General features: G+C 32.8%; 1 protein-coding gene across 5 annotated transcripts in view; it reads right to left on the reverse strand.

Annotated features, from left to right (window-relative positions):
* Window positions 1–2,858: 2,858 nt before the first annotated feature.
* LOC126896762 (hypoxia-inducible factor 3-alpha) overlaps window positions 2,859–27,684 on the reverse strand; it is a 34,526-nt gene continuing 9,700 nt past the window's right edge. For 3 of the 5 annotated variants that reach the window (XM_050669821.1, XM_050669823.1, XM_050669822.1), the window contains 9 exons: window positions 12,342–12,457; window positions 12,181–12,270; window positions 9,160–9,381; window positions 8,774–8,964; window positions 8,157–8,263; window positions 7,347–7,488; window positions 6,702–7,178; window positions 5,893–6,615; window positions 2,859–3,591 (listed from right to left, as the gene is read on the reverse strand). In XM_050669821.1, coding sequence (XP_050525778.1) covers window positions 3,423–3,591; window positions 5,893–6,615; window positions 6,702–7,178; window positions 7,347–7,488; window positions 8,157–8,263; window positions 8,774–8,964; window positions 9,160–9,381; window positions 12,181–12,270; window positions 12,342–12,457 — 2,237 coding nt within the window. In that variant the 3' untranslated portion in view covers window positions 2,859–3,422. Of the gene's footprint in view, window positions 3,592–5,809; window positions 6,616–6,701; window positions 7,179–7,346; window positions 7,489–8,156; window positions 8,264–8,773; window positions 8,965–9,159; window positions 9,382–12,180; window positions 12,271–12,341; window positions 12,458–27,684 lie in introns of all 5 variants that reach the window. The other 2 variants (XM_050669824.1, XR_007701931.1) reach the window with 2 other exon arrangements.

Raw genomic sequence — 27,684 nt, forward strand, 5'->3', positions numbered from 1 at the left:
GGGAACGAGGGAATTTTTTTCAATTTTTGAGGGTAATGTCTTCGACTAGATACGATTTGTGATCTTTTGACATATTGTTCATCAAAATCGGTCCAGCGAGAGCTGAGATTGAGCGTTCACAGACACAAAAAAAAATAAAAAAAAATAAAAAAAAAAACACATCATAATAAAATTAATACCTTCTCAGCTTCGCATCGAAGCTAAAATTGATGTATTATTCCAAAAGCTACATGATCTGCTAGTTCCTTATTAATATCTTGGTTAAGATAAAGTATGTCGAATGAAAAAGGGATTATTAAAAAATATTATTTCTCATAAAAAAATTGTATTGATCCATACACTTTTCAATAAGTTATAGCATTATAAAGTTAAAAATATAAAAAATAAAATCGAGAATTTTCACACAAAAAAGCATTCGGTAGCCATTTTCACCACGAAGACAAGTCCAGAGGTTAAATTTTCTTTTTTCATAATAAAGTACATTACATTAGCTTTAATTTAATATATATATATAAAAGTGTCAATGTTCCGGAACATTTTCAAATGTTAAGTTGAAAAAGTTAATTTTTTGTGATAAAGTTGTCATTTTGAATACCCCCCTGTGGGCAGGTTAAGTGTCAGATTTATAAAAAAAAACGGTAGCACAGTGTGGTCAACGCACAGTGTGGACGAGGCATAGATGGGACAAGTATAGATGATATCTGACAGTGATTAAAATCACTATCATAAGAAACGCTTCGATGCAAATCTGTAGATAGTGTTTCCTTTAGAGAAATTGGTGAAATATTTTAAAAGCAACATGAACTNCTTTGCCTTAACCCCAACTACTTGGGGTCGGCCACCCTTATCCTAAGCTTCCACTTGACACGATCTCCCACATCTTCTACGCTCACATCATCTGTCCTCAAATCGCATTCAATAGCATCCCTCCATCTCTTTTTTAGTCTTCCTCTAACTCTTCTTCCTTCAACATTCATTTCTATAACTTTTTTTACAGCTTCCGATTCTTCTCTCCTCATAACATGACTAAACAATCTAAGTCTATTTTCTGTCATCTTATCCACGATTGACGCAACACCTATACTTCCTCTTATATGCTCGTTCCTTATCCTATCTTCTCTAGTCACTCCACTCATCCAACTAAGCATTCTCATCTCTGCTACACTTATTCTCTGCTCTACTTTCTTATCAACCGCCCAACACTATGAACCATACATCATAGCTGGCCTCACAATTTCATACTAAATTTAAAAACTATAATTAGTATTTATTCATATATTATATTTTAAAATCAAAGAACTACTAATCAGGATATAATTAAAGAAATAAGAGTTCATGTTGCTTTTAAAATATTTCACCAATTTCTCTAAAGGAAACACTATCTACAGATTTGCATCGAAGCGTTTCTTATGATAGTGATTTTAATCACTGTCAGATATCATCTATACTTGTCCCATCTGTGCCTCGTCCACACTGTGCCTCGACCCCACTGTGCTACCGTTTTTTTTTAATTAATAAGACAGTTTAAAAAAAATCATCTGGTTAAAATCACCAAATGGATTATTAAAATACGTTAAAAATACTTTTTGTTAAATGAATCAAAGTTTTTTTTAATTTAAGTATTATTTTTGTCAGAAGAATAACATATTAATCATATTAAAAAATACTTTGTAAATCAACAAAAAAAAAAATGGTTTAATTAATAAACAAAATAATATTTATTTATCAAAAATATTATTGAATGTATATCAATAACAAAATCAACTAATTATAATTGGCTGTTTTTTAAAACTATTATTTTTTCTCTTTACAAAAATTAAAAATTTTCAATAGTTTCTGAGAAAATTAGTGTCTTACCAAATTTTAATTACTCTGTCTAGAGATCGACAACACTACTCTCCTAAATTGTGAAAAGGTAAACTTATCAATAAAATTTGTTGAATAAGAGAAACGTACTTATGTGCATACAAAAATATCTGTATCCATATATTTTTCAAAAAGTAATATAACATTAAAATAATGTTTTTTAGATACGACGGCTATTTGTACATAAAAGATGAGTTTTTATTTATTATATGTTTAAACACGACTTAAACTTCAGAATATTTTGTCATTGTCCTAGTCTAAATTCACCTCTGAAAAACTGTTAGTTATATTGTCCATGTGAACTAGGATAGGCGTTCAAATGTCCATTAATTAGATTTTTTTAACGAAATCATTCATATTAAATTAAACTTACAAATGAAATATTAATATATTTATTATAACTATTGGTCGACTAAGATTTTGACATAATAATTCAGTAGTGATTAACACTTCAAAATAAAGACTGAAGTTAAGATACATGTCAAATTAATTATTAAAAATGATAATTTTCGATACTCCAATAAATATTTATAAATTCTAAAATAAAAGTTTAAAAATTATTATTTCCACACATTTTATTATTTCAATAATTTACTAATTTGTTAATCAGTTAAATATAATTGCTGTCCTATTAAAAAATCAAATTAATAGTAGTGTAACTGGATTAACTTGAGTGGGTAAACCAACTAGTAGCTACACTCTAGATAATTATCATAATAAATATAACATCTTTTATTACATTTTTCATAAATACATTTTTTTTTTTTTAAAAACTAATAAAGTTTTTAGACGTTTTTATTTAGTTAAAAATAATTTATATCCATTTAGTACATTGCTACATACATAGAAATATAACTTATAATGCGAAATTGAAATAACAAAGTCACAAACCAATAAAGAAATTAATATACAAATAATAAAGTATAATTTAATAAATTATTCAATAGATAGAACCTATCTAAATAATTTTGATTTATGTTACAACAANTAAACAATTGGTTAAAAACATTAGAATATATTACTTAAGAAAAATTTTACGATTTGATATTAAGTACATTAGTCAAAAGTTAAATTTAAATAATCTAATAAGAACCATTAAATACAGCGATTATGTAGTTTACCAGATTGAGTAACTATTAATAATTTAAAAAAAATTCATATCACAGAACAAAATAATAAAACTAGTGTACACATTTTCTTTATAAAATATAAAACAACAAAGAAAAATATCTACAAACATTACTAAAAACATAAATAGGTTTCAAGAAAAACAACAATCATGGGATTTTCAATAGCTAATATCTTATTATTTTTGTTAAGTGCATTTATAAAAATGATTTATGTATATAGAACCATTGACTAATTATAAAAAAAAAAATTATTTGTGCGTTTAAAGAAAGTAAATAGTTATGCATTATCCTAAAGTATAATGAAATAGTAAAAATGATATGTACCTATTTAATACTATTTAAACATTAAAAAAAATTAAATACAATTTATTTATGTTTTATTTTTACAGTCAAGAGTTATTATTCATTGGTTGAGCAGCGTGTTGGTCACCTCCGAGATGGACAACAGAGGACTGCAGTCCTGTGATTTAATCTGGATTGAGACGGACTCGGATATTGTGACGGTGGAGGAACGGTGGTTTGATGATGAGCAGTATGATTGTAAAGGTAATTGTTGTTGTACGGCGAGTCGTGATAAACATCCGTGCTGTTGTTGCTGCAAAAATAAAAAATAAATCAGTTTCAATGAAGAAACGCGAACTAGATATCATGCATACGAGTTGTGTGTGATTAAGTAAAACTATTCACTGTGTTCTTTTTCATTAAATATACTATACACGACGAAATAAGCTTTGAAGTACCCAGAAATACTCCTTCACACTCAAAATTCCTTTCTATAATGAATAAATATTAATGTACATCTAAAAGAACTGAAATTTAGAAAAAAAACTTTTGAAAGCTTGTTTTAGATATGACTACTACAGTTTTGGAATCATAAATAAATAATAAAAAACAACACAATACGTGAAAAAGCCATATTCGACATATCCGAAATTTACTTGCGCAGAAAAAGATATGTAAAATGTTAAGAATGTCGAAAACAACAACAATAACTTAACATATTCAACATCAATAACAAGTAGATAGTCCTTATCAAAAACAACGCGATAGTAAGATTAACAACAACAACAAATAATCATATTAATATTATCGAATATCAACCCATTAACGATTTAAAAACATTCAGAAAACAAACTAGGTTGACATTACAGTTACAACTTGGGAACTCTGCAACGAGTCAAAATGTCATCAAAAAACTAAAGTCATGATTTATGTGTACATAAATAATACAATAATATAGATAATACAATAATCCATGAAAGCTTTAACAAATTAATATGTATCATATTATTATATTTATAATTTAATATATATTCGTATCCTCATGAGAATCCTACACCAAAACAAGACCAATAAATTTAAAACACAAATTTTAATTTAACAAAAAGCCAATCATAGGTCTACAGTATTATTATCTACCTCGTTATAAAATAATGCACAACATAACAAATTAAGCATTTTAAAGCGAAATTATAAATAAAATTCTGCAACTACAATTACTTAAAACAAACAAAACTCGCCGAAATGATAAAATTATCTAATATAGTTATTTAAAAGACTATAAGCTACAATTAAATTACTTTCCAAACTTCTAGTACAGTTAATGTGTATGCCTTTTATAGTATACATTATTTTATTTACAAGTATTACTATAGAAAGCTGTGGAAATATGGGCTTATAACAATTAGTTTATTTGTCGTTAAATAAATATGCGTAATAGGAGGGAAACTATATTTCAATAATATAATTATAATCTTAATATTCAAAATTTTAAAAGTAATTTATTTATGAGGGTCGTGCAAAAAGTAAGTTTCTCTGACTTGTCAAATCCAAACAGTTATTCCGCGGATCTTCAAATGTTGGGTGAATGTTAATCTAATTATATTAGTCAGCCTCAATGGACTTTTTTTAACTTTCACTAAAAACCTGAACATAAAAAGCTCAGTCATCATAGAAGGCTTCTTGTCCTGATCGCCACTGATGAGTTATGGCCCATTATCCGATTTCTACAAGGAAAAAGTAAAAATCCTACGGAAATTCACCGAGAAATGATGTTGGTGTAGTACAGGTGAAATGAGTAATAATACAAAAATGATACGTAGCTTTTCAAAATTTTGTTGAACGGCATCTTTTAAATGCAAATGATAATGAATAAATACAGTGTATTTTGGATATTTTACAAAGAGATTTACGTCTTAAGTTTAATGATATTATGTTCAATCTACCTCCCCACATCGTAATAAAACGTAAGTCGGTGTCAAAATTGTTAAAAGAAAAATTGGAAATGATCAAAGTGTGTGCGGACGCTGGGTTCCAAGATAGCTAATGCTGTCTAAGATAACTAGAGTGTTGTCGAAAGGTGTGCTATTGATTCATGACAACGCACGTTTTCACGCTGCAAAAAAAAATTAATTTGAATTTTATTTACTTGAATTTTTTATTTGGGATTTAATTCCTCATCTACCATACTCCCCAGACCTTGCTCTAAGTGATTATTATTTATTCCCAAAGCTAAAAGTTCACCTAGGTAGACAACACTTTTCCGACGATAAAGAACTTAAAGGTTGTTGACCGATTTTTAAAAGAAATGGCGACATAGGGCTATAAGGCTGCATTAAAAATCTTTTAATCTTTTTTGTAGTAAAAGCTACAAAAATGCGAAGAAAATAATTGAAGTTACAAAATTAATTGTTTCTAAATTTCTTTAAAAAAAAATAAAAGAATTTTTCTTTTTCTGATGTTTCTAGTAGTTATTATTTTATAGGGTAGAGACACTTACTTTTTAAACGACCTTCGTATTTAATGTTTTTTACCTATTTAATTACGATGAAAAATGTAAAACTTTTATATCAAAATTATATTGCACGACGCTGTGTTTGGAATAAAAGACACTCACTGGTGGTGGTGATAAGCATAGAAGTGGTGCGATGGGTGCGCGTGCGGGGGTGTCCATACCTCAGCGCCCCCAGTTAAATGTTGATGATACTGGTGATGATGATAATGATGATTGGAGTACGCTGGACTTGGCGGTGTATCAGGCAATTCAGTTTGCAGCGACTTGAGGGTTTCAGACGTGGGTGATGACATTTTCTTTTGTTGCAAGTACGGCGACGGTGGATGACCGTTAATCTGTGGTGGAGTCCTCGAGTTCCCGCCATCACCTCCGCCGCTACCACCACCTGGTGACTGATTCGGCGACGTGGAGTTCCCTACACACGTTCCCCACATGAGTACTGTTTGCCTAGGCGCATCCGAATCAGATGGCATGTCGTACTCAGATTTCGAATCTTCAATTTTCAACCCGTTTGGTGTTGGTGAGGAACTTTTGATTCTAAACTGAACATCGCTCAGTGGTATCAAGTAAGGTGCCCCTTGGTCCATGCACTTTGACATGCCGTCTTCTGTTGTAGAACCTCCGTGCTGCTGCTGATGTTGTTGATCCATTGGTGGTGATCCGTACACCTTGTCACAGTCTCTATTACCAATCACCGTCGTCAATTGGTCGTACATGGGCAAACCACATTGAACAGGCGCCCTAGGATTAATATCTAAAAAACCGTGCCCCATGTACGGGGTGTTTGATGGCGTATGGTATTCGGGATAATAATTACCTAAGGACCTAAATGTATAAAACAAGAAAATAAATAGTAAATTTGGTATTGAAATGTGTTTAAAATGTAAATGATAACATTAAATCATTTTTACCTATATTGGAATAGATTATCGGTAGCAGTCAAATAAGGTATCCGGGTATCGTACAAGGGCTGATGAAAATTCGTTTGGTAACCTGTGCCATTGTCCGTCACGCCGGCACCGTTATACGGTGTGGTCGTATACAACGTAGTCGTGTTGAGATTTGTGTACAAAATGTCTGCAGAAGCGGTGGGGGTGACAGACGGGGCTTGTACCGTCTGATATTCGGCCACAGTGACAGAGGTCGGAAGAGTTGTCGAAGAAGAAAGTTTCCGTTTGGTTCGACATGTAGATAAAAAGTCTCTCAAATGCGTCTTATAACGGCGTCTAGGCTGAGAAGGCTGAGCTGGGTTGTTGGGTGCGGTAGCAGGTAAGGTACCCGTCAGTTGTTCCGAATCACTAAAATAACTGTTAGTTAGCCCAGCGTCCAGATAACTTACTTTGAAGTCCATTGTTCGTTTACCCAACAAATCCCGGCCTTCTTCTTCCCTGCGTTAAATATATGAATAAATGTAATCGTATAAGTTTTATACAAATAAATTAATTTTAAGTTTAGGCTCACAAGATGTAGATTAATTAAATTAATTTTGAATGATAATCTATTAATGTAGATTAATTTAATTCTTTTGACAAATTTTTAATCAATTATTTACTCACATTAACGGCCTGTGTGTACTGATAACAAAATCCGGCTTAGAATTTTTGTACACTAGTCTAGAACTAGTCTGCAACCATTGCCACGTTTCTTGTTTAGTTTGTACTCTGTACGCTATCATTCCTGAAGCTCCAGTTTTTAATACTGTAATAATCAAAAATATAATAATATTATTGCATAATATTTATTTAATAGTTTTATATAACTCATTTATTATTTATTAACATTATTTATGTAAATAATGTTATCTTATTGAACAAATTTAATATTTGGGGGTGTTAATGAGAAAAGGAGTCTCAAAAACTTATATTAACATAATAAAGAATATGTATAAAGGACTCGTAGTAGGGTAAAAAACGTGTGTGTGGAGAAATAGAGAGGAATAGGAAGCTGTAAGAAGGGCTATGGAAAGGGACGTTCCGAAAAAAAAGACCGAAAAGAGGTGGTTGGATGTCATTAGGGTGATAGGAGGACTGCTAATGTGTGTATGATGATGTGGGAGATTATGCCAAGTTAAGGTTTAGAAAATGGGTGGGCGAGCCCAAATACTTGTAATACAAGCAAAGTAGAAGAAGAAGAAATTAAAAGTAAATATTTTTTTTATTGAAATACTTTTTTAATATAGTTATTATTTAATTTGCCCAATATTTTTTATCACATTGATACGAATCATAAGAGTGTCTTCCGATGATTTTCTTAGGCATAAGACAGTACAAATAACGAAGTCTCCAAAATTAGCTCTAAATATTTTCCACGTATTGGTGCTTATAAAGATGTTAAATTTAGATATATTTAATACGTGGTATACTTACATTCTTGGTGGGCACTGGCTACGTACGCCAAGTCATCGTAATGAACCAAGTCGTATCCTCCCATATTAGCTAGTTCAGAATCGCAATAACCTAACAGCAATTTGCCTCTGTAAACAAACGATACGTATTATAACTGTCTCTAAAAGAAAAAGTATTCACGCAAAAGAAAACTAAGCATATTTTATTAAACATTTAAATTATGAGTGTATAATTCCAGCACTTTTCTGACCAAAATCATTATTAAAATAATTTCATGTAATTATACCGTATGAATATTTGTACAAATCGGTAACTAGCATTCATTAGGATTATTATATATTTCCCATACAATCTATTAAAACTTTATTTATTAATTCACGCGCGAGTAACATAACATATCTGTTCTACTTGATTTCAGAACGCATTTCCGGTATAACGTTTAAATATTTTATCTATTTTTGAATAGAGTATTTATAAGTTCCATATTATATCTGATATAAATTTAATTGATTTGTAAAAACAATAAACTATAAATCAAAAGAATTTTTATTTGATGTCATAAAAATTAATTTAGATATAACTACACTAAATCTTTCTATAATAATAATAATGAGAAGAAGTAAATCTAAGATATATACCTCTGGTCCATTGACACAAGGCTGAGATCGAGTTTGTGTTTGCTTTTAAACATAACTTCTTTGTGAGGTATTTCCAATAAAGACGGCGGTCCAAATGGCGTACACAAAGCAAACAAGCCCAAAGGAGGTAGCTCATCCGATTTACGATTCTGACCGTGAATAACTTTGATACGACCACGAACGTCCAGTCTCTGTAAATACAATTAGTGACATGCAATAAGTTTAGCAAAACGATTATAGACGGTTTGAATAATAATAACGTCGAGAAAGATCAGAATTAATGAAATCACATTAAAAACTGTAGCTTCTTTTTGAATGTCCAAGCCTATACCCGGTTACCTTCATAAGTGGAGCAATAATGTTTAAAACACGGTTGAATTGCTTACCAAAAACCCGGAAGTATTGTCTAAAAGACACCGGAAGCGTATAGTAAAACTGCGCTGTAACAAACGACCGTTGTCAGGGTGTAAAGCCTCGTGCAACGTAATGGACGGTGCAGGAGATCCGGGTTCTGACTGTATGGTCGAGTTCCACATGAGTTGTCTTTGCAATTCTTCGCGGTCCTCGGAATGCACTAGCTCGTAAACGGACTGATGAACTATGTCAGACTACAAGACAAAACATGGACAACGTTAAAGAGTACAACTGAAGTCGTCGTTTAATCATGAAACACTTCAGCAAGTGTCATTTTATTTGATTGTAAATAAATTTATCTAATTAGCGATTAATTATTTTAGATAGAAAACTAAAATAAAATCATCATATTGTAACATTTTTAATAATTTCAGTGAAACTAATTGAAAAAACTAATTTAATTGTGTCATTTCAAATGCAAAAAAGGGGTGGTAATACATCAAACTGTAATATTTTAGGTATTTTTTATACTTAAAATGCAATATATAGGTAGGGAAATCCGAGTGTGTAGACTGGATAAAATGTTTCCTTTGTGAATCATTTATATTTTTTTAATTTAGGTGGATATTTCTGCCATTTATATATGTGTACAAAAGTAATTTTAGAGAATGTATATATTAATTTAATCGTTTCATGCATATTCATTCTTCAACATGGTCATGTGAATTGTCGGAGCCGACGGGTTTGCATAAAAAATGAAATAAAATGGAGATATATTAATGATACAATACGATTTTTGTTTTACCTGCACACGGCCGAAAAGTCGGAAGTATTAAAATTGGAACAGCTAGCAGTTGGTAATAATAATTACCTCAGTAATAATATTAAAATACGCACGCGGCCACAGGAAACGCAGTTCACTGACCACCGATAGTCCCCTTGCCGCGGCTCTCCCGAGTACCTTTTTTTGCTCATAACCTCCAGGAAAATAATAAGATACAAATCAGCAAATTTACCTAATATAGTAAATGTTATTTTTTTTTGCAATAAATGCGAGTAGCTATATGGATTTATGAAAACTGACGATACTATCTCTCATAGCTCGATAACACAATTTTCATTTACACATTATATGCATAATTATCCATTGTTAAAAAATTCACGCGAATGTTGTGCAGTGTCGTTTTTAAAATTATCATTGCATCCTCCAAGAAATAATGTAAAAACCTAACTAATTTATATTAGCAAATTCGAGAAGTAAACGCTTTAATCGAATAAGGATTATTAACGTTTTTTTTCTTTTCATTATTCACAAATCCATAAAAAGCCATATTCATGCAGTTGTGTAGTCGTTTATTATATGGTTGATATTATTACATAGACTATCTGTCTTCGACACGCAGATGTGACTGCATTAGGGAAACATGCAGGTACTAGTTTAATATTACTAGTTCAATTTATTTGTCGGCGAGAAAATTAGTATATTATAAAATAACAATACAATAAACAATGAGGATGTCTTTTATTATGTTTGGTTCGTATACGTTGTATTTTGCTTTTTTCGCTGTTCTACATCTGTACAATATTATATTGCGGTCCGTTAATATCTCTTATATTGTATTAGCAGCTGTTAAATGCATTTAGCTATTATACACCATAATAACACTCGTTAGGTTACTACACTGTAAAAACTCCTTAGTAAAATTAACAAATTTTTATCAATATACATCCATTAGTATTTTTATTAGATAAATAATTCATATATATTTCATTGATTAAATCATTTTAGCTTCGATGCGAAGCTGAGAAAGTAACAATTTTAATATAATGTATTTATTTTTGTGTATCTTTCCATGGAAATTTTCGTTTAACCGATTTTGTTGATTTATGCGTCAAAAGTACTCAATTTCAATCTAGTTGCACCGAATAATGTTAAAAATCATTTTAAAACGCAACAACAATAACTGTTTTAAAAAACAGTAATCTTAATGAGATTTACATTGGCAATACTTGAGACAACTTTCTTTTAATATGCCTTTTATCAAAGTCCAATCAATACCCAGGGAATGTACAGGAAGGGTTTAAACGTGGCAATTTACATATTCACAAAAATGTTTATAAACTCAATTTATAGAAATGTTCCGTTTAACGTCTGACAAATTTTAACCTATGTCAAATAAAAGTTTTTAAAGTTTACTACAATATTAAAAAAAAATACCAGGTTTTTTTTTTACTATATAAAAATTGCACTCAAAGTTTAATAATTTACAATTATTACAAAAAAATTACTTATTTTTTATTTGATTATTGAAAATGTCTAATAAATCAAAACCTATACTAAATTAAAGTTCTTTAAACGTATATTATTATTGAACGATGAAAAACAAAAAATAAATTTTACAAATTGACATTGAATTGATTATTAGGTGATGATATTAATCACTGCTAGATATTTCCTACATTTTTTATAATTATGCTATTTGTAAAAAACTCCAATCTCTGTACAAGCTTTATTATTGTTATTTATTTCTTTGTCCATTTAAAAAAATATTTATTAATTTGATCAATTTTTTATTCTTCTAACAAAAACAATATTTAAATGAATAAAATAAACTATGATTCGTTAGACAAAAATTTTTTTTTTTTGACATATTTTACAATCTATTACGATAACACATTTGTTGATTTTATTGGATTTTTTCAGTGTACCAGTCTGTGATATAACCACCAATTACTAATTAATATTGAATATTTTTAATAGTTAAAAAAAAATTAAAAACGTGGAAAATGGCTTTAAGTTCAATATTTTCAGAAGTAAAAGTTAGAATAAAATTATATTAATTTTCATTTTTATGTTATTAAAAAAATTATAAGTAATTTTTGTTTAAAGCCTAGTGACTGTCTATGATTAAAATCTCACTTCGAAAATATAGTTTTTCATTGGTAACAATCTATTACAATATGTTACATTATGTTGAATAATTGTTTTTCGTTTAAAACTAAAAATTCTTTTATCGTTCAAATATAAGATTTGAGAATTGATTTATAGTTACTTGATGGAAGCCTAGGTAATTTTCTATTGTGTGTGTTGCAAAAAACACCTCGCCGTCGCAAGTTAACATCACTAAAAATCCATTTAACGCCTGTAAAATGCATTAATTAACACCTAATAGTGTTTACGCACGCATAGTAATTATTATAATCTTATAATTACTTGTAGGAACATATCTCCGTCTAAATGCAAGTGATGGGGCTCCGGACAAGTTCGCGAACGCTGGTACTGGGAGCTGGTAACGTTATTTTGTTCTTCTTTGGACTTGTGCATTGTAACTGTAAAGTAAAAATTAAAGAATAATTATTCATTGTCAATTTCAACCACACGGGGTAAAAAAAGTGCCAGTCATCTTTATACGATATGTTAAATCATAGTATCATGTAATATATAACAATAACCCTTAAACGCCATGACCATTCATTTTTCAACAGTGATTTCAATAAGTATTACTAACCACTTATTTAGTACATTAATACATTAGTACGTTGATAAGCTAATACCAATCTACTCATGAATGATATGACTATAATGGAGTTGAGTGCCACACAGTAGTAGACCACAACAAAAAAGCAACATCTCTCTTTCTTATGCATACATAGCATGTACTAAAACGGAAAACGAATAACAAGTATTTACTAAAAAGTAAATAAAGAATTTCTAATATAATCTATCTTCAAAAGAAATCCATATAAATAAAATTTTATTTTATTTTAACGGCCAATTTATTAAATTCGTTTAATAGTAATGCACATTTACTATTTTTAAAGAGAAGATCTACTACTATTCTATCTCTTACTATTTAGTTTGAGTGTAAATTAACCGAAGAAAAAATAGTACAAAACAATGGGAATGCGATGTATTTAGGGTTAAGATTTCTCATTAATACATATAATGTTGTCAAGACATCACGAAACACTTACATTTATAATTGAAAACACATGACTTAATTCTTTTTAAAAAGACTAGGCGGATTAATTACAGGGCCGGCGCTAAAAATTACGGGGTCTCGTGCAAAACAAGTTTGTGGGAGTCTTAAATTTTTTTTTTTTATTGAAAAAAAGGTCTTTTTATAATTATTTGCTTAGTTTGCGCATCCACATTTCGCACACCTCTTACGCCGTTCCTGATTAATTAATATACTATGTGTGAACATATTTTTTAACTCTCGTATGATGATTTAAATGAGTTTGAGTTTTTACTAAAATGTAACAACGAGTGGGAAAAATTATAGTTGTTGTATTTTTTACAAAGTTGAATAAAGGTCAAGACGTCATGCTGTTTGTGATAATATTAAGGTTCATTAAATGACAACAAATGGCTTTTGACCAGACCAACGCTAGGCAAAACATAATACAACACAACAATGTTGTTCTTATTTAATACATGTTGTACAATTTCTATGGAACAAAGTACTTGTTTATTTTTCATAAACACCCGATTAGATACAACACAAAATGATATTTTATATATCATTCATAATTGATCACACTCTCAATACGAGTGTAAATTTATGCAAAACGAGTGTAATATTTCCTGAGATTGTTTTATTTATTGTTATTGGTGGATCATTTACAAAACATTTACAAATTGTGGTGCACAACGCTTGTAACAAAATAATTTGGTGTTGAATTTACATTGAAACAATGCGTTTGTAAGTCCGATATAAATAAAAAACAAACGTCTAGATTCGGCGTGGGAATATGTAAATTTTACGTGGCTGACAATATAGACAAATAAATAAAAATAACTGACCACGGGCTGCGTCAAGTTGTACATGAATTCAGAAAACGGCATGTCCGCAATTCAAAAAAATAATAATAATAATACTAATAAAAAGCCCTTGAAACGGAAAGAAAGAATCGCGGTGTGCGCGCAATAAATCCAATGTAAATAAATAACGAAAACGACAAATAAATAAATAACGATAAAAATTATCGGCCGCCCGCTGGTGATGGCTTATTTACATCCCAAACAAATCGTAACCCATCGGCGCCCCTCCTTAAAACGACAGCTAACGAGCCTAGTTTATTGCTCCTCGTACACATCTGCGGTGTATACCTCTTGTTTAATCACAATGATTATTTTTCAATATAGTTCCTTCTTTTTCTATTCTACTTACTACCACACCATTACCATTATTTCCTACGGGCTGCCGTTCCGTCTCTCTCCGTCGCCGTTGTGACGACGGTCTTTCAGTGGTATCGCTTTAATTAACTGGACGAAAATTATTTATTATTGTGTACGCAGAGATACCTGACCGGATCGCATTTTATAAACGCGTCCGTATACATATATTTTTTTATAATATACGGCGGTTTTTTTATTTATGAACATTATCGGTCGAGTAAGTACATAAACAATAAACGAAATAATAATATCGGTTCTGCTCAAACCGGATTCATAAGCTTCGCCCGTGACACTGCGGGCACATACGCTATTCATACAGACTAACGTTGTTCTATTCCTTAATTGTATTGCTGTAACGACCGCCGACCACCCTCGGTAACTCTGTACTACAACGTCGGAAATTCGTAAGGAAGGTTCCGCCGGCAAATATCATAGCGTGCGAGCCACTCGTCGAGCATCTCCCGTGCCCCCCAATGACAAGCAATGCGTCAGATTCCGTGGGTAAAATAGACTTGGCCGCGCTACCCTTGTTGCGATGATACGAGAAGGGTGAGCTGCACGTGTTGTACTTTCACACGTCTTGCCGAGTACAGCACATCTACCTGCGGGTAAACATTCGTGAAACCCACTGGATTTACACACCGTACGCTTGCACAGCTTGCTTACTTTCGCGGGTATCATTGATTGGCCGTAGCCGTGCCGCGGTTGTAATAAAATAATAGCCGCACGCAATCCTGCGCGGCGAGTTCGCGGGGGTTTCCACGGGCAACACCCGTCAAAACAAATCATCACTCGCCTGTTAAACGGTTTTGTGTGTCTCCGCCGATCCCTTTTAGATGAAAACCCGAATGGCGGTAAAAAAATCTCGCGACTCGGCCAAACATCACAATACGACAGGTACAATTCTCGTTCCGGAGAGTGACAACACTCGTTCCACAATCAACGCGACGGGTTCCATCAAACGTTTGAACTTAACACAACGACATTTTGTAATTTAGAACGCGTGCGATTCCTTAAAAGTCGCTTCTAGTCAAATTTCAGTGGGTCAATTTGAATATCGAATACGTTTACCTAACTGTGTTGGCCGACAATATTGGTGGACAAGAGGGTGAAGACATATTATGTTGTAAAAATTATATCACTGGTCGTTCCCCGACGTTATCCAGCTGCGATCGCACGGCGTGTTAAATGTAATAAAAATAATATCATATATCTTTTCATGACTTTCCAGAGATTTTTTTTCCCTTCGGTATCCTCCAAAGACGACCTCGCCACCCGCTTCTGGCTGCGGCGATTTGTGGGAACCACGCGCATCCTGAATAATTACAAACGTTATAGTATTACTGTGTACGTTTTGATATTTATTATGTCCACATAAATCTGCCCGGGTTATTGATAAACATATTAACCCACACAACAGCGAGTTCATAAACATCGAATTCAGAGCATAACGATACACACATAGGTAAGTCATAAAACACAAGTCCTACACAGAAAACCAATGCCCAGAAACTCTATTTGAAATACATCGAATACGATTGTTGGGAAAAACACGAAATCAATTAATCGAACATATCTATTGATTTAATTTTTTAACGGCGCTCCGTAGTAATTATTATTGGTGGAAAATGTGTTTGCGTTCTCGGCGTATTATTTTTATAAACAGTTATGTTTTGTACGGCTATAAAACTAAAATGTGTTTTTATTTAATGTACACATTTTGTAATTATTATTTCTCGGAGTGCCTGTAGTATGTTTGTGTTTTGCTAACATATTTTTCACAACACAACCCGTCGTTAATATATTGTTACTTTTAACCACGAAACATTTTTTAGATTTATTTAATGGCTTATTAAAGTAGGACAACTACAATTCCAGCGTATCAAGTGATCGGGAGCATTTTATAAAGGTTAAAAGTCCAAAAGGATCAAATTTCCAATATGTAAAATACACCCGTTGAACTCATCAAAAAGTTTTGGATGTATTGTATGTAAATGCGCGACGCGCAGGTTCTATAATAATTGTGTTGCTCAAATTTTGCCTATGCAATCGGTTGTTTCACAATATTTTAAGTTAAACTTTGACCCTTCGTTGAACAAAAACAATTACCATTTAAAATAATTAATTTTTGAGACATGTCCAAAGGGGAAGAAGGGAGGGTGATGACATCATAGAAGCACATAGGGTAAGAGGAGGACTTTGCCTACCGTCAAAACATCTGGCAGTTTGATTTATATCTGTCATTAGACCATTATACCTTTCGGTAGGTGTAATTACCCGCGGCCACAGTGGCCGCCGCTATCAGTCCCTCCTAACGGACACACGTCAGCTGTTGTTACAAGCTAGTCTCTTTGCTATCTCTCTCCGATGTCCATCTAATAGAATAATAACCATAATTTATGTACACATTATGAACATTTATGCGTATTACAGACTTTCGTTGTTGTATAAACATATAGCTGTCTACACCCTAAAACGGGCCCAAGTAAAACGCGTACCGCACACCTACCGGTCGCGGCGTCTATGTGCGATGGACATAACTCGCCGCCTATCGCAGTAGAGGTTTTTGTATCGCCGATTCATTTTCCGCTTAGGTATCTCATTATTATCTAAAAACAATGAATTGGATATGTGAAACAAACGTCATCTCGTCGGCATAGGGCCAAAAAACGTATCAATCTAAACAGTTTTTAAAATTAAAACTTTAAAATTGAAAATTAAAACTGATTTATTTAGGGGTCTCCGTCGAATTGCATAATACAACTATAGTACTCTTTAGAAGTTACAACTTCAGTTTAAGTACTTTTAAAGATTGATGGTTTAAAACACAAAAATGGTCGCACAAGATTCTTTGATAACATACAACGTATCAACCAATGTAATAATGTAATTATTATTTTGGTTGATATGTTCCTCTGATCCTACACCGACGAATTATAATTAACCACTGTGAATTGGAAAGGATCGACTGACTTTTCACTTTTTAAAACACGTTTTTCCATGCGATCATCAAATTTACAAAGCTCATCGTTTTGCGGCAAATAAGATGTTTAACGTTTGTATCGGTAGTAAATTTCTTGATTACTTAATTTAATCAAATAAAATAATTAAATAAAATTTGTTAATTATGTACGCGATCATATGAAAAAGGTATATTGAAATAAAATATGCATTATTATTTTTAATTATAACGGTTTAATGTAACTGTGCAGTACAACACAAATTTGGTATCCCGTGTGAGTACAGTCATAAACCAGCATTTTATTTTATCGACCCAACAGCATATACCTGGCACTGACTGTGTTATTATATTATTAGAATGCAGCGATATCTGCTACGTTTTTTATTACTTGTGCGCCAGTGTTTTAATTAGTACATTATACACCCGCCGTTAACGTCACAACCGGGGTTAGTACCCCCCTCATTTCTCGATAGTCACGGTCTAAGGATTTTTACAAGGGCACCCTGCGTCACATATGCCCAAAAATTACATACCGTATTATAATAATTGACAGGATCAGCTTGCGAGAATAATTGCTACTGTCGGACATACTCAACTTATTGCAGGACAATATAGGTTCGTACGAGTGTATGATTATCAAAAACCTACGAAATACACGCACGCTTATGCATTTGTTACATCATAACATTGAAATTATAAACGGTTTCATTTTTTTAAGTCGAACAAAACCAACACTGTGCGTAAGTTTCAGCGCGATCAAGGAGAAATGGGAATTTCGCACCGCGTAATATACTAATTAAAACTCTATAAATAGAAGAACATTGGCGGCAGAGGTTTTAAAAAAAAAAAATCAACAACAATTTTGGTTCGAGGAAAATCACCGTAATGATGGTAATTATTGTGTTTCGACTAGAGTGTATAACATGCTATTTGTAAAGAAGTCGGAGGACAGCGATTAAGGCGAAACACTATGAAGTTCACGTCGGGCGAATGATTGTTGCCCACACACGTAGCGGGTCCTATGATTTTTTTGGAAACCCAGTAAACCGAAACGCGTTAGAGAGTCAACGCAAAAACAGCTTCGACCGACTGGTCGACGGCAAAAGCCAACAGACAAAATAACAACCGCGTCACAGTGTCGTGCGTCGACACATACGCTATTTAACGTACGGCAGTTATCATATCATGACGTGTACAGTAGGCAGATATGAATGATAACAAGAGTACAACACACAGAGCTATTGGCGACCGCTGTGTGCTTCTGGACACTACACAATATTATTGTAAACGTTATTACATGTCGGCCACTGTACGCCCACTCGACCTGTTGTAATGCCACTGCGCTGTTCATTAATAATTTGTCGTGTGCGAATGCTTCTTTACGAGGAAGAGGACCCCTGGCGACCGTTTCAACGTAATATTATATCTCGTATAGTTTATCACGTTCATCGTCTGGTCAAGTCCATCCCCACTTTTTGTGTCGTTAAGTATACAAGCACGCCTACTGTAGACGCTTTTTGTGTAGGGACCTCGAAACACAAAATTAACGAATTGCAGTGGTTTTTTTTTTTTGTATCAATAAAATATCGTCCTCGTCGAGTTGACATAATTGCTCAATATATTTTCTACGACTGTAAAATCCACGACAGGGAAAAAGTTCTATTGATTGCTTACTGATTCGCAGGGCGTAGCGGTTGATTCATATTTTTTTTAACGATTAGGTGAACCGTCTGATTGTTACCTATATTTTTTCTTTATTAATACAAGTAGTGTATATATCCAGCGGAGCGGTACGGCGGCGGTGTATGTCGTTGATACTTTACGACTATTTTTTAATTGCAGCAACTTTCTTCGTTGTCGTACAAAAACACACATTCAAATAAATGTATCCACGTACAGCTATTACCCCCGTGGCGCTCGTAATAATAACGATCGTATAAAATTTGTACCAAAAGGATACCGACTATGAATTACGACATAATAGACGTCATATGTTCCCACAAATTCTATTGTAATTGACGTTTAGTAATTATTAACGTTGTTATTTCAGTAGTGTCCAATTCATATTTTATTTTGCTCTGTTATAGATCAATATTTCGACAAATATATTGAAATGTTTCTCGTAATAAATACGCACACGATGACTGTTTACGTCGTTTTAAGCAACTAAATTAAGTATTTATGCACAATCAAAGTTTAACAGACAACTGAACTTCCTTAATAAACGCAATTCACATAAAATGTTTTATTCGTTATTCGTCATTTAAATATCAACGACATTATGATATCATTTTATTCGCATTAACATAATTCGTAAATTTGATTCCTTATCGCGTTTCGATAAAAAATAAATTACATTTCTCGGTAATAATACATATTTAGCGTTTGCTATTGAATGAAAAATGAACTCGTACCTTATTTATTTACTATTATGCAAATTACACTTAATTCATAATCCATTAACTTTATTATATAAAAATAAAATTGTCCATCTAGAAGTTTGGATATTATAAATTATTTTTTAATTCGAATAAATAAACACAGTTTATTGTTTCAGTTGCTTACAAATTAATCAAACCGTTCTAACTGCAATGAAATAAATAGCTGCGATTTATTTATATTTTAACAAAATACTTGGGATTTGTGTACACACGACATTAAACACGGGTATTTAACGATATGATGAATTATTTGAAAACCTTAGCTAATTCAATGTTTGAGTTCGAAGGATTACAAAACGAAACCTTGTAATCCTGTGAAAGAGAGAAGCCGACAAATATCCTCGTCAATTTTTTTGAACTTGCCGCTATGCGCAACGAACAAAGTCGTAAAATTGTCGAGATATTTGAATTTAGTCTTGTTATGATAAATTTCAAAAAAAAAAAAAAAATTTTTAAAAATGATGGCTTGAATAAGAGTTGAACTACTCAGAAAATTGTCGAACAATCAGAGAGTAAATTGTATTTTCGATCTCTTAAAAAGCGATTTACAGCTTTAACCGTTGCACATACGGACGTACTGTTATTTTTTTAAATAATTAATTTGTTGTGCTGATATATGCGTAACAGTAAAGGCCGATTGTTCAATTATATACACTGAAGCTCACGGTGCCGTTGAATAATATTCTACTTGGCACGCACATACAGTCACACAAGTTGCAGTGCAATTCTTTTCAATAATTTTAACAGTAAATAATGACGCCGTGTACATTATTTGTGCATTGTATTTGAGAAAAACCTATTGTCCATACGGGTAATGTTCCGGTCAAATAGAAATTGTCACACGGCGTACAGTTTATACTATTGTTGTGGGGGTGCGGTGGTCTGTTTGGACGTTATAATAATAACAATGACAGTATCGTTTGTGACTTATGTTGTTGTTGTTGCCCCAAGTACCTCCTTTACCGCCACTATCGGTCGCGGTCCATTACACCGCTCAGGAGGTTCTCATTGTGGCGAAATGTTGAGCCGTCTCGTTTGGCTGAACTGGCCGACGACCGTCCGCGGTTCCGGTCCGAGCGAAATACACGCTACAGTACAGCAGCTTCCCCCCTCCTCCCGATGCACAATTGGCTGACAGCTATTGCCGATTTACCTCATAAACATGTATATAACGTACAACGTAATGCGAACTGGCCATCGCACGCCGTACGAAAGTAAAACGCATACACGTAGCCGCCGGTCAGCAGCTCACCGGATGCACTTATTCGAGTCGTTACCAACTATTTATTTTCCCCTTTTCCCCACCCTCTAATCACCTTTTAACGGCCGTTCTAAAGTTACACGCGAAAAGCAAAACAAACACCATGTGACAAGCAAGTCGAAATTCATATAAAATAATCTTTATGATTTGCAATGATCCTAAGATTATGTTCGCAATTTGTAAAAAGTCGATTTTACATTTTAAAAATTAGTCGCCTACAACTGAAGAGATCCAAGTGACAAATAATTAATTCACGGATAATTGAATTAAACACGAAGAAATGCCATATTTTCGTTGCAATTTATTTAGAGATTCGATGATAAATTATTAAGAAAATCCACTGCAAATTGTAAGAATACCATTTTGAGAATATTTCGTTTAAAATAACAAAAGTTTTTTTTCAATTTTTCCTAAAAATATCCCTCAAATAAATTTTAAAATCAATTGTGATGTATAATTAATATGAAACACAAATACTCAATAATGTATAATTCTCAATAACACCTTCCATTTTTACACAGATAATGAGAGACTAAATTTAAAACGATTAAAAAAATCCTATTTTTATTTAAACAAACAAACAGTTTTAGTCAAGTATCGTAGAAAAATAAAACTTTTTAACTCAATTAAACAAAATATTAGCTACAATAATTTATTAATTGCATAATTATTTTTTTAAACAATTGCTACATGAGTATATGTAGTCATATACTATATGTAGTATATGCTAGTCTCCGACAAACAAATAATCTTTCTTTTAAATTAAGCTCGCTGATGTGAGACCACGAAAGAACTAGCCAACTCTAGATATTAAAAAACGAATCGAGATTTCCTACACATTTATAACGATTCATTGAATTTTCTAATAAAAGTCAAACATTTTCATTAGTCGGCACGGGAAGCGATGAAACGAGAATCCGTCGATCCAATTGTCTCGAGCAAGGCCATGTCTGGGTAACATTATAGGATAGAATTACACCTGTGACGGATTATCTTTTTGGTTTTAGCGCATTTTTTATTTAATACAACTTATATGTCAGAACTCGTTTATCTGCGACGCGAAACGGTAACCCAACACGACTTGGCCGCAACAACTGGACCTCTATTGGAACCACAATTAGCCATAAACCGGTAGTTTTGGCATTTTATTTTTATTTGTCTCCTAAGACAAAAGAATCATCATAAATTTATATCGATTTAATGTAGAACAATAAAAAAAACCAAAGAATTATAATTCTGAATTATTGTTAACAGCGAAAATAGAAAAATTATTGAACTTTCTAATTAATCGATTTGACATGAAAATAAATGAAATGTTAAACATTGTTCCTTAAATATCAAGTTGAAAGTTCATGTTATCTTTGCAATATACCATATTTTACATCATAGTGTTTAAATGTAATACACAATGCTTTTGTTTCATATTTAATTCCGAAATTACACCGAGTTTTTAGATGTAACGTAGCTCAGTGCTTGTAAATTGCATAATACGTACACTCTTTGAAAAATCAATCCGACCTGGCGGCTTTCGGGGGTTTGACCTGAAAACCTCCGGTACGGCCAGGAACCGTACCATGTATATGTACAACAATATTACACTTGGTAGGTACACACACACACACACACACACACACACACACACACACACACACACACACACTGCTTGCAATGATCAATACAACTTTGTATCGCCCTTTTTTTTCCCGGCCGCACCCCGTTCCACAAAGGGTAGATTATACTCGATATATATGTATCGTACACCATACATCTACATTCGTTTGAAATTCGGGCGACACCCCCCCGCCGGCGCGACGCACGCAATTCTTGGCTGTAATGTTGTTCGCAGTGACGCCCCGTTGGCGCGCGCGCACCGCTCGACCCTTTTGTGCGCCGACCCAGAGGATTCAGTGGGCGGCGGTGTCGGAAAATCGTCAAAAGTCCTATACTGGTTAGGTGTAGGGGAGTAAATTACCATAAAACCGTAGGGCTGGGAAAATAAATTCGTACGCAGTAAGCATATTACATAAACGTACGTATATATGTACACTTACTTATAATAGGTACACATTATGCAGGTTTATGGAAATTAAATTTACGATGGCACCCCCCGTACGGCCACCTCACCGCTCCGCCGGAGTTTCGGTCGTGGCGCTATAACTATACATGTCTTCTGACAATCCCACCCCTACCTCTGCACAATCTCGATAATGGGTATGGCATACGCTACTGCCAGTACGGAACCTATAACTCATATACCTTGTCGCCCTGTCGTCTCCCCTCAACACACGATTACGTTTTACCTATTAGAAAGTATGCGTCAACCCAAACTGCCTTTAAAATTATTCTGACAGTGCCTATAAATAATATCATTACCAATTACAATAGTAATAGGTATGCACGTGCGGAATATAACAAAACAAATATTTATAAACGATTCCAGATAGTTTCCAAGGGTAATTCAATATATGATTTTATATTCTACGTTGCCTAAATCATGAGTTGATTTTCAGTTAAACCCGAGTGTAATCGAGTGCTGTAAACAAACTTCGGTGTTTATTTGACTGGGCTGCTTTTATTGGACAACACACGTCATCCATAATCGTGTTTGCTGCACGACAGAGTAGTGTCCTCTACACATTGCAATGTGTACATTATAAAATGCAAGAGATATTCGTGACTGAAACTTTAACTGCCATTCAAATTCACCGAATACAACTAAATATTATATCTGTCGGGCCGTACTTAATTATTCTGTTCTAAAATCATATGATAATATTGCGAGCGTTTCAATTTTCATCGATAAAATTACCACAACTATATTAACACTAAATCCGGTTCTTTTGATGTATTCGCATCAACCAAATCGGTCTAGCGAGAGCTGACATTTTTCATGGACAACACACAAAAAACGCATCATGGTAAAATAAATACCTTCTTAACTTCGCATTGAAGCTAAAACTATATTGTTGGACACATCCGTTTGAATAGATAACCCAACCGAAACCATTGAACATGTAGCGACAAAATAATTATTCGGTATGGAGATCTAAAGTTATATATGTAGTAGAACTAGCAATAAATAAATATATTTATTTAATTATTCCAGCTAGTTTTTTAAGTTTTACCAACTACATTTTAGTTGTTATTTACTATATAAAGATTATTTTATCCCGTGTTCTAAAGTAATTATTAAATTTCGGGCATAAATACTAACAAACTGTTCGTTTCAACGTAACAAATATTTATACTTACACTATTGTCATAAATAAAATAAATAAATAAAATTTCAAATGTCAGCAATATTTAAAATAAAGAAATTATCAAGCAGCTTTTTCAAGTGTTTAAACCATAGATTTGATATTGTATGAATAAACAACAGAATTCCGGTATTATGTATATTAGATAATAATATTATGCACATGTTAAGTGAGTCTTTAGAATTTTAATAGTCATCGAAATGAAACTAAAGACGACCGGTTATTACGGTAAAGTATGTTGTATGAAATATTAAATTTAAAAAGCAAAGACTCTATTTTTATATAAGACCGCAATTTAATGATATTATATTCATAACTTTAAAACTACTCTAAATTGTTTTTACAATGAGCAGAGTCGTGTGGATATATCGACGTGGATTTATTTGAAAAATATCTCAAAATTAAACAAATTAAATAATATATGGGAAATATTTCTATTAAATAAATCAATAATCATAAACAATGAAATTTTTAAGTGAAGACTATACAAAAATCATTAAAATTGTTTAGTTGTAAATTAATATTTTTAATATAATTTTAAACAAAAACTATTCATTATAGAATCAATACTCGCGCCTATAGTTGATACATTAAAAGTAATTGCATCAACACTTTTTATGAACATCAACCACTACTTTGAATACATAACAGAATTTTCGAAAGCGCTTAATATTGATTATTTTTATTAACAATAATATTCGTTTTTTTTAATTATTCAACTACAGTAACATTTGATTTATGTGTTAACTCTTTTCTGTAATTAATTATTTTAATTTCTAAAAATATATAGATTCCGATTTTGTAATTATAAATATACAGAATGTTCAGTAAGTAAAGAAATAGGTCAATTTTTACCAATAATGTAAACTTTAGAAATCCTATTTATAGTACAATTGTGACAAGTCGAAGAACAGTTATGATTAAACGTTTTCGATTTATGTATTCAATGAATGAGAATGAGAAGCGTTCTGATATTATTGAAACGAGAGATAATGTGTGGAAGACCAAGAGCAAGAATTCGTACAATTGCCATTTTCCTAAAATTTTCTTGAACTTTTTTTGAACGTCTGTCTGGGTTTCCAAAAACATTTTTATACAAATTTCCCTAGTTTATCACTGCTAACGAGTTTCTAAAAAATATTAACGATGAACATGTATGTTCAAGTAAAAAAGTTTGTAATTATTTTACGATTTGAGATGAGAACTACTAATTAACACTATGGTGCCGTTTTGTACGAAACAGATTTCTAAACCTCTCTTTTTATTCATGAAGATTTGTTCTACATGTTAGCAGTGACGTATCTGATAAAGTGAATAAAAATGGTCCGGAATATGTAATTTTGTAGATTATATTACTATGGCCCTTCTCATTGTATAATCCTTTCTACGCGAAGTTTATTTAATACTCTTACTTTCATTGATCATTAGTAATTATTGGTTTTATTTTTGGTAAAATTTCAATTTTGGTATATGTACTAGATACGCTGTTGTTCGTTTTAAGACTTTAAGAGAAATAGTCGGTTCGTGTGATGTTGTCTGAACAGTTAACACTACCCAATTAAACCCAAGTCATAAAATTCTAACGATTTTTATATCCGAGGACGTCTAAATTGGTCACAAAAATGTGTAATTTTGTTACATCTCAAATGATAAAATAACGCGTTGAGTTTACGAACAATGTTCTCGTGCAAAACAATGGTTGTCATTGTATAGTTTGTTCGCGGCTTTTAAACTAAATCAATACTGAATTGATATTACACAGCATAAATCAATATTTATTGAATTACTGTCGGTCTATAAACACATATTTCCAATAAATGAATTGCGATCAAGTAGATTGACTTTATCTGAGTTTTGATTAAATAATATTAAAACGAATATTAAGAAACATTGTACATAACGCTGTTAGATATGCGAACAAAGGTGATTTATAAAAATTACTTCGAGTGTCGCCATCGATTAAAAACATTATTTTACAGCAATACTCACAGCGCTATACACGTACATTTTATTTTATCTATTAACAACAGTCCAACGGTTCATTTGAACCTAAAAGTCATTTGTTTTAATACATTTAAACGCAGCACATACTTTATCACATTATAACGCAGTAACTAAACCCTTGATAGCCAAAAATAATGATTCTCTGCCGTAACACCGTTGGAAAAATGTACTTTGAGCCGAACAATTTTAGCGCCAATTGTTCGATTGGGTTTCTATTTAGTCTAGAGACGCTTATATGATCTCAGGCGGATGTTGTGTGGGTAAATTGTAAAAATGTGATCTGTTCCATGAAACTTTTTCCTCGGATTGCATATAATTACGCTTAGCAATATTCTATACAACACAACCGCGCCATTAGACATACGTACAATGCGTTTTTATGGAAATTTTAGGTCGATAATCGTTCCGATTCTCATCGTTAATCGGTAATACGCATTTAAATTATAGTTATTTTATTTATTTTTTGTCTACTCTCCGAGTTGCTGGTATGTGAACAACGGGAGTCACGGGCGCATTATCGACTCAGACTATCAGAGTTGCGAAAAATCGAGTGTACGACCGTTTTTATTTATATCGGCTGGCATAGGACAGTACGTGCGAGTGCTTTGTATTTATTTTTTTCTGTGTCGAGATGAACCCAACAGATACAGTAATTACCAGGCAACACCTCTACAGCAAGTGTTTGCCGTAATTGATTTAAGGCGTGTTTGTAGCGCATTGCGTTGCTATAGCTGCTGCTGCTGCCGAGGACAAAACTGGCTGCCTTTGTCGTGTAATATCGGTATTCAACATCTGGGGCTGTTCACTCACGGCACATGAACCAACTAAACGAACGCAGAGAGAATAATACGCGTTTTTAAATGAGAATCGTAATAATAATAAAAACAGTATCTTCAATCGGTTGTGCACAACGGTAGCGAACGGCGGATCCACTCGACGGCAATAAATCGTCAGCCGTATTTTTATTTTATTTTTTTACGCGGTTTCTCCGTTATCGGATTTCGTTTTTGCAACCAAGTGATTCACGCCCCGCGGCCGCCTTTTCAGCACAAGGCTACTAATCTAAATCTTCCCACGCACGGTAGACACGGCGGTTTCAGTAATTTTTCCTTATTCTCCTCTCGTTTGCGATCGACGAGCATCAGAAGAAACGCGACACTCGCGGGTTTCCATAGGCGTGCAAAACGAGTACGCCTCTTGTTATTCGAATAGTTTGCAGTGCGCGTTTATTTCGAATCGCTTATGACGATCCCGACGAACGATAGACACAATTTAAAAAACGCGGTTTAATGATGACATTCAGGTGATCACCACACGGACGCGTTGTCGTCAATGAACGATGATCGCGTCCCAATGACCGGAAAACTCGGTTGGCTCGCACTATATCACTGGCACCAATAATGATAATTGGCAGGACGTTACTCCGACACCCGTGTAATTACAAACGGCG

Source organism: Daktulosphaira vitifoliae, unplaced genomic scaffold (genome assembly GCF_025091365.1).
Source record: "Daktulosphaira vitifoliae isolate Bord-2020 unplaced genomic scaffold, ASM2509136v1 Scaffold_1, whole genome shotgun sequence".
NCBI lineage: Eukaryota > Metazoa > Arthropoda > Insecta > Hemiptera > Phylloxeridae > Daktulosphaira > Daktulosphaira vitifoliae.